This window comes from Sus scrofa, chromosome 1 (assembly GCF_054392235.1).
Source record: "Sus scrofa isolate SSC_HxYL_T2T_F1_AM1 chromosome 1, Sscrofa_HxYL_maternal_Yorkshire_Landrace_v2.0, whole genome shotgun sequence".
Taxonomy (NCBI): Eukaryota; Metazoa; Chordata; class Mammalia; order Artiodactyla; family Suidae; genus Sus; species Sus scrofa.
In genome coordinates this window covers 122182106-122206195 of record NC_139383.1, presented here as the reverse complement: position 1 = coordinate 122206195, position 24090 = coordinate 122182106, and the positions used below count along the sequence as shown (strand labels likewise).

Below are 24090 nucleotides of genomic sequence, written 5' to 3'. Positions count from 1 at the left end.
TCCATGAGGACGCAGGTTGGATCCCTGGCCTCGCTCAGTGGGTTAATGATCCAGCATTGCCATGAGCTGTGGTGCAGATCACAGATGCAGCTTGGATCTGGGGTTGATGTGGCTGTGGTGTGTCTGGCTACAGTGGCTACAGCTCTGATTCAACCCCTAGCCTGGGAACTTCCATGTGCTAAAGGTGTGGCCCTAAAAAGACCAAAAAAAAAAAAAAAAAAAAAAAAAAAAGAAGAAGGTATCAATAAACTTACAAAGGGGTTCCTATTTTTGGTATACTTTTCCCAAGAGACAAATGGGGCACACAAGGGTTTGCCATCATGTTTTGACCACAGCAGCATAGATGCTGAGGCTGTGTTTGCTGCATGTCATGGTCATGGGCAGGAAGGACACCATAGCACCAGCACATGTGCTTATGTTCAGAGTCTTTCCCGCCAGATTTTGTGTTCTATAGTCTTTGAAGTAAACACAGAGACCCTGAGAGTAGGAGCAAACTGGTGTCCTTGACATGGACATGAAGGGTTAGAAAACAAGCAGTGCCAAATGGAGCTTTACTGTGGGTCAGAATCAGGGCTGGGCAGGCAGGGCCACTGTGGGCCAGTCTGCAGAGACTGTGGGTTGGAAAGGAAACAATACACAAGGTCTCGAGTGGGACGTGAAGGAGGGTAAAATTAAACCAGCTGGAAGAGTGGTGCAGAGGGAATTCCTCACAGACAGAAGAGCTGAAGAACAAAGAGCAGGAGGTGACAAGGCATGACGGGCACAATGCAGAGGAGCTGGGTCAAGGGTCCTGGGGTTAAGGGGGAGGTGGCCAGGTGATGGTGTCCCCCTTCCTGCCCCCCTGTCCCCATAAAGATATAATAAAACACTGCAGAGACAGTGCTCCACTTTGGGGTCTACTGAGCAGTGCTCACATACATCTTGCTGGTTGTCTGCAGTCCTTCTGTACCATGGGGTTGAGCTCAGTGGATGGCCAAGCTCTGCATTCCAGGTGGGTTTGGCCTGTGGCAGCAGGAGACTGGAGGAGAGAGGGGCTGGGGAATCTCTTCCACCTGTGTCCTACCCGCATCCTTCATTCGGTTCAGCTCTTTCCTCCCTCTGCCCCTTAGGCCTTAGGGGCAGCAGTGGTGTCCTGCTGTTCTTTGCCCCCGAGTCCATCCCACTTTGTTCCCTTAAACCTGCCCACATCTCTGCAGAGTCCTTTTATGTGAGTCTCTTCAAAAATCCTACCTAATTGTGCTGTCTCCTACAAGTATCAATCGATATCTGGATATATACCGACATTTTATCTTTTTTTTTTTTTTTTTTTTTTTGCTTTTTAGGGCTGCCCTGTGGCATATGTAAGTTCCCAGGCTAGGGGTCAAATTGGATCTGTAGCTGCTGGCCTACAGCACAGCCACAGCAACTCAGGATCCTTAACCCACTGAGTGACGCCAGGGATCAAACCCACATCCTCATGGATACTAGTCAGGTTCATAATCCACGGAGCCACAATGGGAATTCCCATACCAACATTTTCTGAGTGGCTGTTTCTCTGAACTATATTAGTGACTTACATGGTAAATGCTATGTGAACCTTGTAGGCAGATGTCCTAGAGGCCTATTTCCTATTTGACATACTCTTCATGGATCATACACCCAGACTCCATTCTGTAAAGATATCTACATTATATGAACACATAGCATATTTCAGGAGGCTGTGCCTTATAAATATAATTTTATAAACATCACATATAAGTAGAAAAAAGAATAAAGCCAGTAAAGGAGTCAACCTGGAGTATGCATGACCGTTTGTGTGTCTTCTAATGAAGCATTTTATTTTTTTCTTTTTGGGTTCAACTGCAGCATGTGGAAGTTCCCAGGCCAGGCTCAAACCCACATCACAGCAGGGACTCAAGCCACAGCAGTGACAATGCTGGATCCTTAACCCACTGTGCCACCAGGGAGCTTCTACTGAAGCATTTTACAAAGTGAAGGAGGGAGAGATTAGATTTAATGAGAGTAACATAGGGAAACCCTGCAGGGAGCTGGAAATGTGGTCAATTTCTTCAAAATTGACAGAGAGGATGAGGTTTGTGTTGTTGACAAGATCGGACTGGAAAGGGCTGAGAAACTGAAAGCCAACAAACTGATTCATTTTGAATGCAATTAATACTGTAATGCCAGGAATACTAGCACAACCACTAAATCATGCAGAAAGATTTAAACCCACCCATTTGCTTTGATGTTGGTTTAGTCTGAAATGTTTCAGCCTGAAGAAAACCCCAACTACAGGAAGCAGTAAATGTCCTGGTCCTTTGCCCTGCAGACCTGTGCACTGTCAGGAGCATTTGGTGGGAAAGAGTTTGGTGTGAAGCAGGGTGAGGCAGGGCCAGGCAGGAAGCCCAGAAGCCCAGCAGTGGTCCCGCCCAGGGCCCATGAACACTTACGGGAGTTCTTGGGCAGCCCGGGTCCGATGCTGACCTGCAGCACTTTGTTGCTGGGTTTGAGGATGGCCAGGTCGCCAAAGCCCTGGTGGAACTGCACTTGCCGGGAGCCCCCAGCGCTCCAGGGACCCCAGTTCTCCTTTTTCAACTTGAGTTCAAGCCTGTGACAAGCATATTTGCTGGAATTAACAAGTGGGGACGAGGCAGTGGGGATATGGCGCTCACAGGCCCCAGCGTGGAGCTGTGCTGCTGGGCAAACTTGCTGTAAAAACCAGGGAAGGCTCTGAGACACCAGTTGGTGAGGGAGGTGCCCCAGCACAGAGACAGGGTCCCTTTGTCAAGTGGATACAGATGGGACTGCCCCGGGGACAGAGGAAGGGCCAATCACCAGGCCATACCACCACCTCTCTCTGATTGCCTTGGATCTGTGTTTGTGGAGGACACACTGGCTTAGAAATGCCAGACACAGGGAGCCCACATCCCCTTTGCACAGAACATGGCTACTGTTTAGTAAGTTCTATTCTTCCACCCTCACCTCCACGCCAGTTAGCAAAAAAGACAACACTAGCCACTGATAGCCAAATAAAAGGGACATTTACTCACAAGTGCAAAACCACAGCCAGTTTTTATTTTCTGCACTGTCTGTATGTCCACATGATGCAATTCCATATCTGCCCTTTTTATTTTTATTTTTTCGTCTTTTTTCTAGGGCTGCACCCACGGCATATGAAGGTTCCCAGGCTAGGGGTCTAATCGCAGCTATAGCAGCCGGCCTACACCACAGCCACAGCAATGCGGGATCCGAGCTGCGTCTGCAACCTACACCACAGCTCATGGCAACACCAGATCCTTAACCCACTGAGCAAGGCCAGGGATAGAACCCGAAACCTCATGGTTCCTAGTCGGATTTGTTAACCACTGCGTCATGATGGGAACTCCTGCCCTTTTTATTTTGGCCACGTCCATGGCATACAGAAGTTGTCGGGCCAGGGATTGAACCCCAAACCACAGCTGTAACCAGAGCCACAGCAGTGACAATTCCGAAACTTTAACCCACTGAGCTGTGGGGAAATGCCCACATTCTGTCCTTTCTAACTTACATTCTTTCCTGTTGTAAGATGAAAAAACTATAATTGTAAGTAGCTGTCTATTATTCTATTGAGTGGTTTGGCTAAGCATCTTCTTCCTTTTTTTTTGAGTTCTTCCCTTATCACAAGTTCCCAGACAAAAATAATTGCCCCTGGTTCCTCATGGCAAATGGTTCTTTGGAAAAGCTGCAATGAATTCATTCTGCTTCCAGCATCTATTTACCTGCAACCACAGCAGCATTAGCTGTGGGAAGCAAGCTCCCCTCCTCATGGAATTAAGGCTTTATGCTGGCCTCTTGCTTGCGGGTAGGAAAAGATGGAGGACACCCCCATTTTACAGACGGGGGAATTTAAGATGGAAATAAAAGCTTTCTCAGCAAACATGAGGTCAGAAGTTCAGCAGCCCGCCAATGTCTGGTCTGTGAGACCATGTTGTTAAAGCAAATGAAGGTGAGTCCAGACACAAGATGCTGCCACCCTGCCCCCAAGGCCCTAAGTGCACCACCAATAGGCTGCATTATGCATTGGTCTTGGGAACTTAAGCTTCCATTTCAATCACTTCTGCTTCCAGCTTTACTTTGCCTTTTTTTTTTTTTTTTTTTGTCTTATGTCTTTTCTTTTTGGGGCCGCACCTGCGGCATATGGAGGTTCCCAGGCTAGGGGTCCCATCGGAGCTGTAGCTGCAGGCCTACGCCACAGCCACAGCAATGCCAGATCCGAGCCGGGTCTGTGACCTACACCATAGCTCATGGGATTACCGGATCCTTAACCCACTTAGTGAGGTCAGGGATCGAACCCACAACCTCATGCGGATTCGGATTTGTTTCCGCTCTGCCACGATGGGAATTCCCAGCCTTACTTTACTTCTGTCTGCTCTGCTAAATAAAATATTCTTATACTGGTGATATCTAAAAACTATACTTCCTGGCCTCATTTTTGTGACCTTGGTCCCATGGATAAAATATACAATTTGATGAAATCAATATCCCACAGAAATGCCAAAGTGACCTTCTCAAAGGCTGTGACAACCATCCGGATTGTTTTCTGTAGGCCCTAAGATTCCATGGGGAGCCAGGCAGACACCGACCCCTGCCCTGATGGCCTCCCCTCCCTGCAGCCTAGACCCCCAGCAGTGAGACCAAAGCCCATATCCCAACTTACGTGTTGCTAAATTTCAGAGGTAGTTGCTTCTGGGTTTTTTCCTCATAACGCTTTGCTAAGAGGCTCAAGAACTCAGTTTTGAAGACGGATTCAAGCAAACTGTCATACTCTTGCTCATGAAGAATAAAAATGTCATCCTGCATGGTACTGCAAAGAGATTGGAAAGACATAATGAAAGATGCATGTTTGTTTATTCCGTGATTTTTTTCGCTCCCTTTATAAGCCTGAGATAGCACTAGGTTTCTACTATCTTTCTGCAACTGACAATGTTTAAAACAAAACACAGTAATGAAGTACATAAAATCTCTAAAATCAGCTTTTTTAAAGAGAAGTTTAGGAGTTCCTGTCTTGGCTCAGTAGGTTGAGAAGCCAACTAGTATCCCTAAGGACTCAGGTTCAATCCCTGGCCTTGCTCAGTTAAGGATCTGGCGTTGCTGTGGATGTGGTGTAGGTCAGCAACTGCAGCTCTGATTCAACCCCTAGCCTGGGAACTTCCGCTTGCTGTGGGTGTGGCCTTCAAAAGACAAAAGAGAAAAAACTTCATAACCCACCCAAAGCAAAACTGAAATATATCTCACATGATTTTTCAGGTCAGGAATTTAAGGGCACTTTAGTCTGTATGCCTCCACCCCAAATCTATTTTCAAAATCAACTTCTAAGAGTTCCCGTCATGATGCAGTGGTTAACGAATCCAACTAGGAACCATGAGGTTGTGGGTTAAGGATCCGGTTTTGCTATGAGCTTGGGGTGTAGGTTGCAGACGCGGCTCGGATCATGCATTGTTGTGGCTCTGGCATAGGACGGTGGCTGCAGCTCTGATTAGACTCCTAGCCTGGGAAACCTCCATATGCCGCAGAAGCGGCCTTGCAGCGGGGGGGCGAGGGAGGGGGGGAAATTCAACCTCTATGTTCTTAAAATCATAAAATCCAGAATGTTATGATTAGAATGTGACTGAAAAGCATCACTTCCACAGACGTTAGCTCCAAATTAGGAGAATTTATGATATGCTTGCAGCTATTATAACAAATTCTAACTTCAAGAGCTGTAAGCTCAGTTGTCACAAGGGAGGCTTCTGTCCTGCACTTCACATGCACATACAGGAGCCTTTCAGGGCTTTGCTTATATCGCATGCCAGGTGCTACTGAATATGCAGACGCAAAGCACAGAGAAACGTGGGACAGGTGTACGTACACATAGCAAGCGGTCCCCACCTTTGGGTGGGTCAGAAAAAAACACTCGATCGTGGGAGCTGTTTGTCCTCCTGCCCACAGGGGAGGGTCTGTCAGGAGCTGCAGGATGAATGGAAGAAAGGGGCAGAGCCAGTCCTGGGGAGAATGCTTAGTGGGGGGGGGGGTTACTGATTGGACAGTTCCATCTCCAGGCCCAGTGAAACTTCGTGGAAATGACAACGCATATAATTGAGAATTTTCTATCCTTGGTTGATATAGCTTCTACGTATAGCTCAGTAGAAGGAGGCCACCATCCCAAAAGCTTCAGAATATATGACTTTATCATCACCTCCCAGCAACACTGCCAAACATCTAAGACAAACAGAGAAAGAAGGGCATTTCATTAGGGATGGCAAGTGTTTTGCCAGGCACTAAAAACAAAGGAAGTGAACCTGCTTCAATTTCAACCTCTCCCAGTGTAGGAAGTGCCAACGACATGGTTCTTTCAGCAACACAGGAGCTGTCCCTGTGCCCCACTCTCGGGGCCCAGGTACCAAGGCATCAGTATGATCACTGTGCCAGAGAGTGAGGCAAGGATGGTGGAGTGGGTGTAGAGAATTCTTCGAGAGGAGATTCTTCCTCCACATAGAATAGGATCCATAGAAACTGCAGCTCCTGTGGTCTCTCTGTTCGGTCGCAAGAATGTGACAAGGTTGCAGCAGGCAGTCCGTGGGACCAGGGGTGTTTTGTGGGCAGAGAGAGCCTTGGTGGATGACCCCAGGCTTGTTACGAACCTCCCTTGAGCTGAGGCAGGGAGCAAACGCCTTGTACCTGGCTGAGCCAGAACTATAGTCACAGACTCTGTCTTGGAAACCTCAGCCCCTCAGTCTCCCTAGAGGAGAGCCTGGTAATCCACAGGAGAATAAAGGTCAGAGGGAGGACCCCACTACAGGTGGAACGCAAAGGCCCAGGATGGCAGCATCCACAAGGCACGGGGGAGGCATGGAGTAGACCAGCAGCAAGATACCATCATCAGGGAAAGGAGCGTGGCCCTCCACAGCCTGTCCACTGAAGGCGAGAACACCCAAGAGTTCTTGGATGTGACATCAGAACACGTTACAGGCATTTGGGCTGGTGCACAAGGTCACTATTATTACCTCGAGGGTTTGTTGTCAAACATTCCCATATCACAACCACACGACTTGTGCTCAGCTTTGTTCTTGTGGTGAAGACTCTGACCAACAATGGTTTAAACAACTGCGTTTTTATCTCTGTCACTCAAGAGCATGCGCAAAAGCAATTTGGGGCCAACACGACAGTTCCACAGTGCCTGGGTCAGAGCGTCTACTCCTCCCCTTTAAGGTACAAGTCATTTCTGCTCACACCCCATTGGCCAGAACTATGTCACATGGTCATACCCAGCTGCAGAGAGCCTGGGAAATGCAGTCTTTGGGCCGCTGGCTACTAACATGGAAAGGAGAGAGTGGTTATAACAGGACAGCTCACAATCGTCACTCTCCCTCCTTGTTTAGAGACTTTTCCCAACTTGGAATGAGAACCTTTTCTTAAAGTTGGAGAATAATGTACTGCAGAAGGTGTGGCTGCAAAGCTGCCATCATCTGCCTGTTTCTAGGCAAATGCAAATTCTAGAATTGTCTCAATCACTTCGATTATAGCAATTCAAAGCTGCAAAGGGCACTCGTAAAAGCTGCTCAGAGCAGCTATCCCACATCGTTTGGAATTAATGCAATAAAGCCTCAGTATCCTAGCAGAGGTCTAAGAAGAGCGATGAGTTAGGAAGGAGGGTGTACAGTAGGGGAAGAGTCAGACACGAAGCACCACACTTGGTGTGTGGGGTGGAGTGAAACTTCCATTTCAGCTGCTTGACTCAAAGTATGCTTTGACCTGTCTGGGCAGGTCTGTTTGTCTGGCTGTACTTTAGGCGGAACAGTGATTATTCACTGGGGTTAATGAGCCCAACGCAAGAAATCTTAGCAGTTTAACGTGCTCAGATGTATTAGGAGATTCAGGATCATAAAGAAATAAAGCAAGCTGGCCAAAACATCATGGTCAATTATCAGCCTGAATCTGGAAATGAGAAGAGATTGTTTGGACACTTGGACTTGAACCCTCAAATTCAAAACCCCTCCCTTCGGTGACCCAGGTCCAGGAGTCAGGAAACCATCTTCACCCAGGCCAGCATTTCAGCTCATTCCTCCGTCCTGAGCCCCAGGCTTCCAGATCAGAAAACAAAGCTTTTACATGATTTTTTCCCTAAAAAATCAGACTTATTTTTGGACTTCACCCCTGTCTTTTTCATATGCTAAAGTTGCAATTCCTTACAGATGTTTGACGAAGTATCCTGTGTTGAAAGACCCTTTGCTGGTCCCTGGTTTGGCTCGGCTTCTTCTTTATCCTCTGTCTTTGCGGCTGACTGTGGTACTGCTGACAATGCTAGAAAATCTTGCTTTACTCCCTTAACCAGTGTCTTCTTCACAAAAATGGTAGTTACAAAATACTGGGTATAGTCTCAAAGGAGTTGTTTTTTATTTTTTATTTTTTTCTTAAGCTAAAAGGCAGTTTCAGCTAGGACAGCCTGCCTTTTGCTTAAGCCTTAAAAAAAGTTTCCTGCTTATGAAATAGATGCTCCATTTCGTAAAGTGAAAACTGCAGAGATGGAAAGAAAAGAAAATAAACCTTACCCAGAATTCTACTGCTTAGAGAAACCAGTGGCAGCGGTCTGGGGTCCTATTTAACTTCTCTGAGGAACTGCAAATACACGTGGTGTCAGGCCCCAGCACAGGGCCCCCAAAGCTCCGCCCAACCCCTTGGGGAAAAGGCTCGCTCCCGTCTTTTTGATCCCAGGAGTGGCCTGGATACTAGTCTCTCCACATTGGTAAGCTGTGTACCATGTCTGTACTCAGGGGACTGACACTCCTTCCAGAACAGGATGGAGCTTCTTGAGACAGGGACTGTGTCTTAATCACGTTTGAACCCAGAGCTGATGAGTTAAATGTTCAATCCAAAAGTGGCCATGACTTCCAGGTTTCCAAAGTGCCGAGGCCACAGCGAGTCAAGATTTCAGGAATGAAGAGTTCCCAATGTGGCTCAGCAGTAATGAACCCAACTAGCAACCATGAGGACACAGGTTCAATCCCTGGCCCCTCTCAGTAGGTTAAGGATCTGGTGTTGCTGTGAGCTGTGGTGTAGGTCACAGATGCGGCTCGGATTCCCCCCCCACCTTTTTTTGCTTTTAGGGCCACACCCGCGGCGTATGGAGGTTCCCAAGCTAGGGGCCGAATCGAAGCTACAGCTGCTGGCCTATGCCACAGCCACCGCTTGGATCCCATGGTGCTGTGGCTGTGGTATAGCCTGGCAGCTATAGCTCCGATTCAACTCCTAGCCTGGGAACCTCCATATGCCGTGGCTGTGGCCCTCAAAAGGCAAAAAATAAAAATTTCAGTAATGAGTCAGGTCAGCTGAGCAGGTAGTGAAGCAGCTGTTCTTATTGCCAGAGGTTTAGGACAATCAGGCAATGAACCATTCTGGGCAAGAACGTATTACCCAGGGTAGTAGGGGCCTCTGTCTAAAGCCCCCTCTTCCAGGCTGGTTTCCCATTACGTACAAGTACTGGAAATTATATGGGCCAAGAGAGTCAGCTTCTGGTCTTAGGCCCCTGGGGGTCAGATATGGGAATGAGGAGGATTCCTAGAAGCTTCATCATAATCCCATGTGCGAGATTTTAAGATACCAACACCATCCCCTAAAAATAGGAAGGCAAAAACATGGGCTATGGCCCTTGTGGTCACCCTTTCAGCAAGTTGAGTTTTTCAAATAAATGAGACAAGGTGAGTTCAGTAGATGGACAAGAAACAGCTCTTGAAGGATCCTTCAAAAACTGAAGCTTAGCCTCTGTCAGCAGAATTCCCTAAACCTGAGAAATCTAGTGGCTAACCTATATATGGGTCAGCTCTGATATTTCCACCACGTCTCCAGTGAGGACAGCAAGACAGGTGTCAGTGTTTTAGTCTTTTAGTTAGATAAGGATATTCCTTTCCCTTTGAGCAACTGGAGTCTTCATGGCTCTCTGAGCTACTGGACCTAATCTATTTTTTTTTCCTCGTAAGTTAAAAAAAATTAATTTTAATTTTTATTAAATATAGTTGATTTATAGTGTTGTGCCAACTTTTGCTATACAGCAAATTGACCCAGTCATACATAGATATACATTCCCTTTCTTATATTATCGTCAATGGTCTATCCCAAAGAGATAATTCCCTGTGCTACACAGTAGGACTTCACTGCCTATCCATTCTAAATGTAATAGTTGAAATCCACTAACCCCAAACTCCCTGTACATCCCACTCCCCCCTTCCCCTTGGCAACCACAAATCTGTTCTCTATGCCTGTGAGCCTGTTTCAGTTTTGTAGATAGGTTCATTTGTGCCATATTTTAGATTGCACATATAACTCATAAAATATGGTACTTATCTTTCTCTTTCATACTTCACTTAGTATGATGATCTCTAGTTGCATCCTATAATGCGATAATGCTGCTATGAGTGGCATTTCATATTTTTTTTTACGGCTGAGTAGTATTCCATTGCATATATGTACCACATCTTAATCCATTCATCTGTTGAGGAAACTTCAGGTTGTTTCTATGTCTTAGCTATTGTGACTAGTGCTGCTATAAACATAGGGGTGCACATATATTTTTGAATTATAGCTCTGTCTGAATATATGCCCAGGAATGGGATTGCTGGATCATATGGCAGTTCTATTGCGAGGTACCTCCATACTATTTTCCATAGTGGTTGTACCAATTTACATTCCCACCAACAGGGTAGGAGGGCTCCCTTTTCTCCACAGCCTCTCCAGCATTTGCTACTTGTAGACTCATTAATGATGTGCTTAGTGATTAAGGACACCATTCTCGATCCTTTTGTAGTTCCTGAGCATGATGATTGGTGTTTCCGTTCCTGCGTGACATGTGCCTCCCTCAAAGCTTGTTATGACATTGGCACATTACCCATCTGACGTAAAAGAAAACAAAAACAAAAACAAAACGACACCATTCTGACCGGTGGTAGGTGGTACTTCATTGCAGTTTTGATTTGCATTTCCCTAATAATAAGTGATGTTGAGCATCTTTTCATGTACCTATCGGCCATCTATATGTCTTCTTTGAAGAATTGTCTATTTAGGTCTTCTACCCATTTTTCGATTGGGTTGGTTGTGTTTATGTTATTGAGTTGTATGGGTTGTTTGTATATGTTGGAGAGAGAGCAACTATTTTCTCCCATTCTGTAGGCTGACTTTCCTTTTTTTTTTTTTTTTAATGGTTTCCTACGCTGTGCAGAAGCTTGGAAATTTGATTGTATTCCACTTGTTTATAGGATTTACTTAAAAATTTTTAATTATTATAATTGAAATGATAATATGTACATATAATATTTCAGTACATTTATGAAGTCTTCCTCTTCTAAAAATATGTCTAGGAAGGATTAGGAAAAACATTTTCTTATGGAAAATTTCAAATATATAAAAAAGCAGAAGAACAGAATGAACTTCCACATGTCAGGAGGTTTCAACAATGATCGATCCAGACAATCAAATTTGTGTACAGTTCCACTACTCTCCCCACTTCCACATACCACCTAGGTTATTTTAGAGCAGAGTCTAAGTATTGTATTATTTTAGCCTTAAATACTTCAGTGTGTATCTCTAAAAGATAAAGCCTCCTTAAATACAAGTAACCACAATACCATTATCACACCTAAAGAAATGAAAAATAAATCCTTCATATCAAAAATTTAGCCATGTTCACATTTCCCAAAATTATCCCATAATTTTTTTTTTTGATATGGTGGATTTGTTTAAATAAGGAGCTGTGAACCCATTTGGCTTTGATAGTAGTGATGTTGCAAGAGTTAGTGGCGGGCTGAAAGGTCAACCTTATGAGACACTGAGAGTAGGACCAGGAAAAAGCCAGTAGGTGTTTATTCTAGTCAACAGCCAAGAGGAAGCCTTACCAAGTCTTCAAACCACACGTCACAACTTTTTTCCTGACATCCAAGACAACTGTTAAAAATCTTTCTTTCTTTCTTTCTTTCTTTCTTTCTTTCTTTCTTTCTTTCTTTCTTTCTTTCTTTCTTTCTTTCTTTCTTTCTTTCTTTCTTTCTTTTTTTTGTCTTTTTGTCTTTTTGCCATTTCTTGGGCCGCTCCCTCGGCATATGGAGATTCCCAGGCTAGGGGTTGAATTGGAGCTGTAGCCACCGGCCTACGCCAGAGCCACAGCAACGTGGGATCCGAGCCGCGTCTGCGACCTACACCACAGCTCACGGCAACGCCGGATCGTTAACCCACTGAGCAAGGGCAGGGACCGAACCTGCAACCTCATGGTTCCTAGTCGGATTCGTTAACCACTGCGCGACGACGGGAACTCCTAAAAATCTTTCTTTATACCAATATGGAAATATATTGAGAACATACACGGAGACACACGTTTTCTCTCTCTCTCCCTCCGTGTCCTGGTACCACAATCACTTTTCACTCCGGGTTTGACTCCGCATACTCCATCGCCCGTCTGGTTGCATTCCTAACTTGGTGTATATTACGAGCTTAACTCAATAGATGAAGGAAATGAGGGACTCAGTTATTAATCTTGGCAAGTGGAGGGCTCAGTAACTGTAACATGCTGAGATGCCAAATTCAAATGACTCAGGCTTTTTTCCCCCTAGAGCCAGAACAGATTTCAGGCTAAGTACCTCATTTTATTATATCCTCTAACAAGGAAAGGCCACAAGGAAGCACACTTCCAGACCATGAATACCAAAGAGAAAGCAGAGAAAGAATCTGATTTTATAATGAGACACTCTGTCTCCAGAGGCTGTGAGAGAAGAAGAAAAAAAAAAAAAAAGACAGGGAGTTCTCTTGTGGCTCAGCGGTAATGAGCCTGACTAGTATCCAGGAGGACATCGGTTTGATCCCTGGCCTCGTTCAGTGGGTTAAAGATCCGGCATTGCTGTGAGCTGTAGTGTAAGTTGTAGACGAGGCTTGGACCTGATGTTGCTGTGGCTGTGGTGTAGGCCAGTGGCTACAGCTCCAATTCAACCCCTAGCCTAGGAACTTCCATGTGCCGCAAGTGCAGCCCTAAAAAGCAAAACAAACAAACAAACAAACAAACCCACAGCAGGAGGAGTTCCCGTCGTGGCGCAGTGGTTAATGAATCCGACTAGGAACCATGAGGTTGCGGGTTCGATCCCTGCCCTTGCTCAGTGGGTTAATGATCCGGTTTTGCCATGAGCTGTGGTGTAGGTTACTGACACGGCTCGGATCCCGCGTTGCTGTGGCTCTGGCGTAGGCCGGTGGCTACAGCTCCGATTCAACCCCTAGCCTGGGAACCTCCCTATGCCGCGGGAGTGGCCCAAGAAATAGCAACAACAACAACAACAAAAAGACAAAAAGACCAAAAAAAAAAAAAAAAAAAAAAAAAAACCCCACAGCAGGAGAAAACTTGAGTGTGACTATCCCACACTGTGATAAGCCTCGAAGACTTGATCAACAGGACAGCAAGTGCTTGATACAAATGTCAGCATATGATTATCAGGCACTCCTTGAGGGGTCTGAAGACTCGGACCATAACGATAATAAGAACAAGAATCACTCAGAGTAATTAATGAGCATGTGAACCCATAGCTGTGACTCTGCGACTTTCAGTCCCATGTACTGTTCACTATACACAGAACGTTTCAGCTCAACCAGCTTAGCCCAGGTGTAGCTGGATCCATGCAAGAAAAAGAGACGCTTCCAACTGGCCTCCGTGGACACTGAGGGCACCCTCAGGGCCCAACCAGCCAGAAAGAGCAGGGCCAGCAGAGCTGCCTGGCTCAGATTTCAGTCCAGCCAGTGAGTTGAAGGCTCAGAAAGACCAGCTTTTCTGTGAAATTCATGCCACGGAGACCCATCTGAGGTGAGGCAACTTACAAGTTCTACCACATCCTGAGGTGAAGTGTTTTAAACACTTACCTTCCCTGTACTGCCTGGCCCTTTATCAGAAAAACTGGGAACAGACAGAATGGGAAACCACAGGGACACAGGCAAGAATGGACACAACTTAAAATCTGCTTTGGTTATCACACTGGAGCCAGGATTTCCAGCCTAGCAGGTCCAAGGCCTAGGCACATAAAACCACTGCTTTTTCCTAAAAGGAGGCAATTTGTCCTCTGTGCGGAATAGGAGCTTCGAGGTGTCCTAATTCCTGGAAGACATGTTCTCCAGCAACCAGGACATCTTTACTTTCATTTATTTATTTATTTTTTTAGGGCGACACCTGCGGCATGTGGAAGTTCCCAGGCTAGGGGTTGAATTGGAGCTGTAGCTGCTGGCCCAAACCACAGTCACAGCAACGCAGGATCTGAGCCGCAACCTATACCACAGCTCATGGCAACGCCAGATCCCTAACCCACTGAGTGAGACCAGGGATGGAACGCTCATCCTCATGGATAGTAGCTGGGTTGGTTACTGCTGAGCCACATCGGAAACTCCTGGAACATTTCTACTTTTAATGTGATGCAGCCTGAAGGCTGCTCTGGCAAGAAGCAGTGGTATCTTCAGAAGGATGCACTCAAGGAGGAAGCTGCTGGGCTCAAAGGGGCTTTTCTTCCTCTTTTACTAGCTTCCAGTGCACTGACAGGATCTCCCTCATAGGAGGGAGCTTAGTCTAGGAAGTATTAGCATATGAAGAGTTAGGGAATCTCAGCCTGCAAGGAAGCCCCTCTGCCAAAAGCAAGCCAGAATGCTGACAGGAAGAGCAAGTTCCCGCCTGTGAACTTGGAGCTGAAGGGAGCATCTGGCAATGACTCCAGGATTGCAGATTATGGAGACCAATCCTGGGCATTAACAAGAGGAAGGGCTTCAAGGACTCCAAGAAAACTTCCCTTTTAGGACACTCAGAGGTCACAGCTGTCATAAAACTAAAAAAGCTTTACTGATGACCTCAAGGCCACCTCTGCTTGGCCTTTCCTGGTGAAATGGGGTAGGTCTTCAACAAGAGCAAGGCGGGCTTGACGCTTGGCCCCACCGCAGTAATAGCAATTATGCTCGGCTTGTTTCACATACTAGGTTTATCTCTCACATTTTATGAGAACAAAGAATCCGAGGATCCCTTGATCAGAGGAGCAGATCAGAAGGCACCTTTTCTTGTCATCTCATTCCCTGAGGAATAAGATCGCCCTGAGACCCATGAAGGTCAGATCTTCCTAGGGAAGAAGAGGAAACTCAGTTCTTGTCATTTTTTTTTTTTTTTTTGTCTTTTAGGACCGCACCAGCGGCATATGGAGGTTCTTAGGCTGGGGTCTAATTGGGGCTGTAGCCGCCAGCCTACACCACAGCTACACCAAAGAGGGATCCGAACCGTGTCTGCGACCTACACCACAGCTCATGGCGACGCTGGGTCCTTAACCCACGGAATGAGACCAGGGATCAAACCCGAAACCTCATGGTTCCTAGTCGGATTCATTTCCACTGGGCCACAGTGGGAACTCTTTCATCATGATTTTGATTGGGGAGCCTGCCTAGGCCCTTCCCTAGGCTGTGCGTGGAGTAGCAGAGGGTGATGCTGAGGCCAGAGGGGGCTGCCCCGCCCCCACCCCCCACTCACCTGAGGGACACGGACAAGATCCTCTCCATCTCAATTCTCCGCTTCAGCACCTCCTTCACCAGGCCTTTGTCTGGGCCTTGTTTGACCTTTTCTCGTCCAATTAAGTACAAACACTTGGGAGTAAGGAGCAAGTCTCGCTTGACACTCTGCAAGGAGAGGTGTGTTAAGAAAGGTCAAAGTGACAGCCGTCCACAAGATGGGCCTTTGTGCCAGGTGAAGGGAAGCTGTGTCAGATGGCAAAATTCTGCTACCTTTGGATGGCCACTCCATTTATCACCTAACCACATCTCTTGGGAGCAAAAGTGAGCATTATTAATGATTATTAGGTCAATGTATATAAAACCTCTGATACTTGACTCTCTTTGACTTACAAAAACGGCAGACTCATATGGATCCACCTATGGTGTCAGGACAACAGGTGCGAAGGAACAGTCTGGGGCAAACCAAGGCATATGATGACCCTACTGCTACAGAATGTTTCTCACACAGGAATCCCTCAAGTGTCTGCCTATGTAATTTTTGTGAGTCCATGAAATTTTCACCTTTTAAAAATTGGTAAATTTTAATTTCACAGATAATCCTTAAAAATATAACATAAGCATACTGTGTTACACGCAGACACTACTGAGAGCCCATGTTTGCATTCAACTCCACCGCTAGAGCAGCTGGCACCACATTCAGGTTGTAAGGAATGATTTGGTTTCAGCAAAACATCATCATCCTTCTTGCTAAATGAATCTTGTTATTTATTTCATTGTTTTCCTTTCCTGACCAAAAAACAAACAAGAAACAACACACAAAAATGTTCTTAATGGGTCCATGAGCTGTCAAGATTTCAGATTTCACTATGAGGCCAAGATTTTATCAGGGAAAACAAAGTGTCTAAGGGAAGAGGTTAAAAAACAAAAACAAAAAAACAGTCATCCCGAGTGGCTACATGAAAGTCCTGCTTAGTCTTTCCCTCAGGGGAGATGGGTAAACACCTTGCTTGATACTCTGAATCTTTCAACCCAGTGATTCCACACCTATCAGTTTATTTTAAAGATCTGTAAAGACCAGTGTAAGGATGCTCACTGCATCCTTTTACTTATGATAGTAAAAAAAAAAAAAAAAAGAAAGAAAAAGAAGAAGCTCATAAGAAACTGGTTTAACATATCGTGAGAGCCCCCATCATGGCTCAGTAGTAATGAACCCAACTATACCCATGAGGACACGGATTCGATCCCTGGCCTTGCTCAGTGGGTAAAGGATCTGGCAATGCCATGAGCTGCAGTGTAGTTCGCAGATGTGCTCGGATCTGATGTTGTGGCTGTGATGTAGGCCGGCAGCTGTAGCTCCAATTTGACCCCTAGCCTGGGATCCTCCATATGCCACTAGTGTGGCTCTAAAAAGACAATATATATATGTAAGTAACTGTTGGATACTATGCAGCTAAACAAAATAATTCATACTGACACATCTATTAATATGGAATGTTCTCCCACACACTGTAAGAGAAAAACAACCCAGGACATAAACCAGCCGGGAAAGGTGTGTGCATAGAGAAGTTCTAAGGGATTAAATACAAAATGTTACCAGCGCTTGTTTCTGGGTACGGGTGGTTATTTGTCTTCTGGCTTCTCTGCATTTTGTAAATTTTTCTACTGTTTTAATAATCAGAAAAGCAAAATTGTATATTACTTTTACTTTTTTTTATTTTTTGCTTTATATAGGGCCACAGCCTCGGCCTATGGAAGTTCCCAGGCTATGGGTTGAATCAGAGCTGCAGCTGCCGGCCTACACCACAGCCTCAGCAATGCAGGATCTGCATCTGCAACCTATACCACAGCTCACGGTAACACCAGATCCTTGATCCACCAAGCAAGGGCAAGGACTGAATGCACATCCTCATGGATACTAGTTGGGTTCATTACCGCTGAGCCACGATGGGAACTCCCTATAAGTTATTTTTAAAACTAAGGACCCTATCCAAAGACAGAAGCAGCAAAAAAAAAATAAATAAATAAAAATAAAAAAGAAATATATAACTAATGACCCTGGAGTTCTATTGTGGTTCAGCAGATTAAAGATCCAGCATTGTCATTTGCAGTGGCTTGGGTCACAGCAGTGATGTGGGTTTGATCCCTGGCCCAAGAACTTCTACATGTGATAAGCAGGGCAAAAAAAAACCCCAAAACCCAAAACCCTAAGGACTCTGATGTGTGACTCAGAGGCGGGCAGTCAGCACATACCTTGAATCTCCTGTCATACTTGGTCACCGTGTCTGCAAAGTCAATCTTCTCTCTCTTGCCTACAAACTGCTGGAGTTCCGGGTGCTCTTCCATCCCGATGTAATCTCCGATGAAGTTTCTGTTAATACTGTTTCTCCTTCTCTCCTTCTTGTTCAACAGCAGGTCTGAGGCTGCAATTCCCAAAAAGGCAGAAGAGGGTCAGTTTCCCAGCAGCAGGAGGAGGAAAGCACTCAGTGTGGAATCACAGAGAGAAACGCTAAATGAACACAATTTTTCAACACACGATACTATATGGGAAGGAAAATGAACGCATGACTTCATTTAAGCTCAAAAGTAATTTGCGATTTTGTAAATACATGAAGCAAAGTGACTACAATACCCTCTTCTCTCATTTGGACGTATTTCTTCCGGGCCACAAATTTCCTCCAAGTTTTTTGGATCACCCGGGCATACCCATCATATTTTCTTTCTCTCATTTCTTCTAGAAGAAATAGCTGTGAAGGTAGAGAAGGCAAATGTGAGCCAATTCACAGGACTTGGACATCACTTTTTTGGGTATTCCCAGATACTCAGTTTAACCAAAGTCATAAATTGCAGCTTCTCAGACACAAACAAATGTGACAAAATGGTTACTATGTTGTTTATGATGACTGTAACTTTTACATTATTTTTTTCTTTTAATTAAAAAACAAAGTGCAGGAGTTCCTGCTATGGTGCAATGGCATTGGTGGTGTCTCTGCAGCGCCAGGATACAGGTTGGATCCCCAGCCCAGTGGGTTAAAGGATCCAGCATTGCCGCAGCTGCAGTGGAGGTTGCAACTGCGGTTGGATCTGATCCCTGACCAGGGAACCACATATACTTCAGGGTGGCCAAAAAAAAAGAAAAAAAAAGGCTGTATCCAAGTGTATTCAGTTGGACCTTAATAATGGTGTTGGCCCTGCCTTGCATATGACCTCTCTGGGAATCAAATGAGTGATTCAACACATCCACTTATTTCCCACCTCGATCTCAAGAGGATATTAAGCGGCTGGATCAAATGAGTTGGTAGAGGTTATTGTCTAGTGTTGCATATAGCCTTTTTTGTTGTTGTTGTTTTGCCTTTTTCCCATTTTCTTGGGCCGTTCCCATGGCATATGGAAGTTCTCAGGCTAGGGGTCGAATCGGAGTTGTAGCTGCCAGCCTACACCACAGCCACAGCAACTCAGGATCTGAGCCACGTCTGCGACCTACACCACAGCTCACAGCAACATCAGATCCTTAACCCACTGAGCGAGGCCAGGGATTGAACCCACAATCTCATGGTTCCTAGTCAGATTCGTTTCCACTGCGCCACGATGGGAACTCCTTATATCCTTTTTGTTTTTTAAATATAGCCTCTTAACTGGATTTTTTTCAGCCTTTGCAGGAGCAGAGCTTGTGCTGCTGTCGAAAGAGGGCTGCCTACTTTCATTTCCATGGAAGTAGAGACTTTCTGCCTCACAGAAATCTCCGAGGAGTCATGAGGGCAGAGGATACAAACCAGAGACTGGAGCTGGACTTACGATGTGTAAGTCAGCACTTGGATTCAGCAAGAGGGCCTGAATGTTGTGGGGAAAGGGCCCACATCACACACTGGCGGGTCCTGAGACTCAGGCCATCTTAACAAGCAATAAATACTGGAGTTCCCATCGTGGCGCAGAGGAAACAAATCCGACTAGGAACCATGAGGTTGTGGGTTTGATCCCTGGCCTCACTCAGTGGGTTAAGGATCTGGCATTGCTGTGGCTGTGGTATAGGCTGGCGGCTACAGCTCCGATTGGACCCCTAGCCTGGGAACCTTCATATGCCATGGGTGCAGCCTTAAAAAGGACAAAAAGACAAACAAACAAACAAACACTACTGACTGTTGCACGCACTGGACAAAGCTCTTAATAATGAAGATAGTGAATAGCTGTGATGAACCGAGTGCCCACCATGGGTCAGGAATCATTCTAGATGGCTTCTCACACATGATTTTGTTCAACTGCTCAACGGCTACATGAGCCACCTATCTGTGATCTCCATCTGACAGAGAAAAATGGAACTAAGGTTGGGTGGGGCTGGAAAGTGAAAAGAGGGTAGAGGATACAGGCTCTCCCTCACTTTGACAGACAAGTCTTTCTCAGTAAATCTGCATCTAATCAACTCAAAAAATGGTGGGAAACTCTCATCCACCTAGGAAGTAGTGTATATGGCTCTCGAGGAACAAAAATAAAATGGACCAAGAAAAACCCAAAGATGATGAGTATCATTGGAAAAATGTTCCAAGTTAAACAAGTGAGACCGGTTTGAAGGCAGCTGGGCTTGATTTGTCGTCTCTGTTTATCTGGGTCTATACCCAGCAGCCACATCTGCCTCCTCTGGGCTCTCAGCTTCTCCTTCTCCCAGCCCCAGCTGAGCCAAAACATCTCAAACTCAAAATGGCAAGCGAGGGGCACATCATCCCACAGTCCTCAGTGCCACCTGCAACAAGCACAAGGAAAATGTTTCTAGAACCAAAGGTTTGCTTAATGATTGGACAGAATGTTTAAAATCTGAGCCCTGTGATCTCCTGGAAGATTATCCGTTGGTGTTTCTTCTCGTGTGTTGGGTTTCTGAGTAAGTCTTGTTTTCTTCTCCTTTCCCAGAACTATTTTGGGGGAGTCATAGAAAATACACTTGTGACTCAGAAACGATGAAGAGGCAACCAATTCCCAACTTCCTATAGACTATTTCAAAGATTATCTGGGCTTAAGGTTCTTTCCAAAATCCATACGACTTAGAAATCAGGGAGGTTCAAGAAAAAAGAGAGAGAGAGGGAAGCAAAAATAGTGAACACATGTAACAGATAAAGAAAACAAATCCCTCTGGCATCTGATTCCTCCTGTTTGCTCTGAAAGCAAAATAGATTATTTTAAAAATTCATCACATTTACTATAAAAGTAAAGGCACAATTCGCAAGGTAGATTTTTTCTTTTTCTCCTTTTTGGTTGCCGCATGGCATATGGAGTTCCCAGGCCAGGGAATGCATCCAAGCTGCAGTTGCAACCTAAGCTGCAGCAGCGGCAATGCTGGATCCTCAACCCACTGTGCTGGGCTGGGGAACCGAACCTGTGTCCCAGTGCTCCACAGATGCTGCCAATCCCATTGTGCCGCAGTGAGAACTCCACAGGTGGTTTTAAAAACCGATTTTTGTAAAAGTATTGGCAATGTCAGGGATAGATGCAGAAGTATGAGTGATGAGGGAGGGGTGAGAGTAGTGGAGTGTGTGTGTGCGTGTGTGTCTAAAAAGATGACAGAGAGGGGAGTCAAGTAGTAGTTAAAAAAAAAAAAAAAGTTACTGGAAGACACTGAAAAGGAAAACCAAAAATAAATTGTGATCTTTTAAGTAAAATACTAAATCCCAACTGAATCAGAAAAAAAAAAGCATAAAAAACACTGAGGCTGTTTTAATTAAATGTGAAAATGTAGCAAGTTGAAAAAGTAAAAGCGGGTATAAAACAAGAGAGGAGTTCTCCATTGTACTGATAAATCACTCCATCCCGTTTTAGAAAGAACAGGAACTGTTCTGTGGGTTGCTTAATGGTGTATGACACAACATTTTCATTTTATATTAGGAAATGAAATTGCTGTGAAGCTACAAATAACTCAAAGTGGAAAATGCTACCACAAACTTTTCATAGACAGGTTCTATCGATGTGTGCCACTTATTAATTTAACAATCTTTATGGTTCACAAAGCCATTCAGTTACAACCCTTAGCATTTCTGAGTCTCAGGCTGATCCTGTGAGGCTGGGAGAACAGCAGCCATGGGCCCACTGCAGAGGAGGAAACTCACTGGAGACCAGAATTTGCCTAAAGTCAAATGTTGCCATTTTTACCAACACTGCAAGCTCTCACAGTATTTCCCCTTGATATGGTGACTAATTTTGCCAAATTCACCACAGACTCTGGAAATGGGGCCTATAATTGTTAGAAGACCAGGAAATGATGATGCCCAACTGTGGCTGGCTCTAACATTTCTTTCACCTTAAAAAGGGGGCGTCTTTGGAGGAATTCCCATTGTGGTTCAGTGGTATCCAACTAGTATCCATGAGGATGCGGGTTCAATCCCTGGTCTCGCTCAGTGGGTTAAGGATCCGGGGTTGCCATGAGCTGTGGTGTAGGTCGCAGACATGGCTCTGATCCTGCATTACTGTGGCTGTGAGGGAGGCTGGTGGCTGCAGCTCTGATTTGACCCCTAGCCTGTGAACCTCTATATGCCACGGGTGCAGCCGTAAAAAGCAAAAAAAAAAAAAAAAAAAAAAAAGGAGCGTCTTCATTCCACAGTTCTAGGGCTAATGGGGCAAAAGAACTGAGGGGCTCTGTGGGATTCATGCTCAAACTGAGAGCGTCCTATTGGCCATCATTAGGCTCAGTGACCACAGCCTCATCAGGAAAGATTAAGAAGTTCCTCCAGGAGTTCCCATCGTGGCACAGTGGTTAATGAATCCGACCAGGAACCATGAGGTTGCGGGTTCAATCCCTGGCCTCGATCAGTGGGTTAAGGATCCGGTGTTGCCGTGAGCTGTGGTGTATCTTGCAGATGAGGCTCGGATCCTGTATTGCTTTGACTCTGGCGTAAGCTGGTGGCTACAGCTCTGATTTGACCCCTAGCCTGGGAACCTCCATATGCTGTGGGAGCGGCCCAAGAAATGGAAAAAAGACAAAAAAAAAAAAGTTCCTCCAAATTCATCTGTGAAGGTCTGGTGAGTTTGTGAATTGTCAAAAGTCTGTTTGAATCCCTTACTGGTAAGAATTCGCATTCTTTAAGCCAAAGATTTCTCCTACCTACTGGTCTCCTCGAAGTCCTATTCAGGCTTCCTCCGGGTCTTCAAGATACAAGTGGGAATTCTCACTCCAGGGTCTGCTCTGCCTTGAAGGAGGAGGCCTCAGACAGGACCTGTTTGGTGTCGCCCAGGGGAGGATGTAGGTTTACCCAAGCCTGCTTTGTGGGCGACGAAGTCCCTTTTAGCTGAGACACTATTGGACACTAACAGTAACTACTGGGCACCTCCTAGGAGCCACATTCTTCACAAGGCTCTCGGGACACAGCAGCACATAGAACAGACCCTGACCTCAAGGCGATGACCAGCTAGAGTGGGAGAGACAGTAAGTAAGAAAAGAAAAAGCTTTTATGATGACAGCTTTTCATCCACTCTGAGGGCGCTGGGCAGGGGGAATGGCCCACACTTAGACTTAAGGGATGAACCAAAGGATGAGAAAAAGAAGCCAGCCACGCTGTGCTGCGGGGAGAAGGGGGCCCTGAGGAAACTCACAGACTCAGGGGCTTTGATGAACACTTTGCTCCTGCCGAGCTGGAACTGGTCACTGTCCATGTTGACGGACTGCAGCAAGTGGAGGACCCCTTGTTTCTCGTCCCCTCTCCATGTGGGCCAGGTGGCTGTGGTCAGGATGGCGTACCTGTGAGGGCAAGGGAGAGAAGGATCAGGCTCAGCCTGGACTGCCGTCCCAAGGAGCGCGGCCATCCACTCACCTCCCTTCCATGGCTCAGGGATGGGCTGAATCACTGCAAACCCACTGGGTCTGGGATGCCTCCGACAAAGCTGCCTCCTACTCCTTTCTCATCCGACAGTTTCCATGCTAATGCCCTGGGGAAAAGCTGCTTTTCCTTTCTACCACTCTCTAAAAGGAGCATCATTTGGTGTTCCTGCTGTGGCTCAGTGGTAACAAACCTGACTAGTGTCCATGAGGACACAGGTTCAGTCCCTGGCCCTATGCAGTGGATCCAGTCTTGGTGTGAGCAGTGGTGTAGGTTGCAGATGTGGCTCAGATCTGGCATTGCTGTGGCTGTGGCATAGGCTGGCAGCTACAGCTCCAATTCAACCCCTAGTCTGGGAATTTCCATATGCCATGGGTGCATCCCTAAAAAAAGTAAATAAATAAAAGCTTCACTGCAGATCACCCATGATACTCATCGGGCAGAATCAATCTTTCTCCATACTGATTTTCCCTGATCTCTTGGGAGCATTTAAGCAATAATAAATGTAAAGAGTTTTATAAAGCTTCCCATAAGCAGATGCTACGACTACTGTAGATCAACTTTCATCTCTAATTCTCTGCCTCTTTGCGTTTGAGGCCCTGCTGGTCTGGTCCTTGGCCAATCCCCAGTCTTGTCTCTTTACTCTCCTCTGGTTCACCGCGCTCCTGGGAAGATGGCTTCTTCTTTATGACATTCTCATGCTTTCCTTCCTCAGAGCCTTCGCCAGTGCTGTTCTCTCAGCCAGGCGTGCTCTTCTCCGAATTCCTCATGTGGTGGGCTCCTACTCAGGGGGGCTCCCCTTCAGTGACAC

At 45.8% G+C, this 24090-nt stretch overlaps 1 protein-coding gene and 1 non-coding gene across 6 annotated transcripts in view; one reads left to right on the top strand and one right to left on the bottom strand.

Annotated features, from left to right (window-relative positions):
* The window catches only part of MYO1E (myosin IE), a 224024-nt gene that overhangs the window by 21279 nt on the left and 178655 nt on the right, over positions 1 to 24090 (bottom strand). For 4 of the 5 annotated variants that reach the window (XR_014810374.1, XR_014810375.1, XM_021073512.2 and 1 more), the window contains exons 19-24: positions 23056 to 23200; positions 18119 to 18233; positions 17740 to 17909; positions 15509 to 15654; positions 4676 to 4822; positions 2430 to 2587 (exon numbers count right to left, since the gene is read on the bottom strand). Coding sequence is in view for 2 of the 5 variants with exons in the window: in XM_021073512.2 (XP_020929171.1) it covers positions 2430 to 2587; positions 4676 to 4822; positions 15509 to 15654; positions 17740 to 17909; positions 18119 to 18233; positions 23056 to 23200 (881 nt within the window). In the remaining 3 variants the exon portion in view is untranslated. Of the gene's footprint in view, positions 1 to 2429; positions 2588 to 4675; positions 4823 to 15508; positions 15655 to 17739; positions 17910 to 18118; positions 18234 to 20926; positions 21983 to 22394; positions 23201 to 24090 lie in introns of those variants that run through there. The other variant, XR_014810376.1, reaches the window with a different exon arrangement.
* On the top strand, positions 10784 to 10886 carry LOC146406333 (small nucleolar RNA U13). Its single transcript, XR_014832446.1, has one exon. It is a non-coding gene; the product is annotated as a small nucleolar RNA U13 (small nucleolar RNA).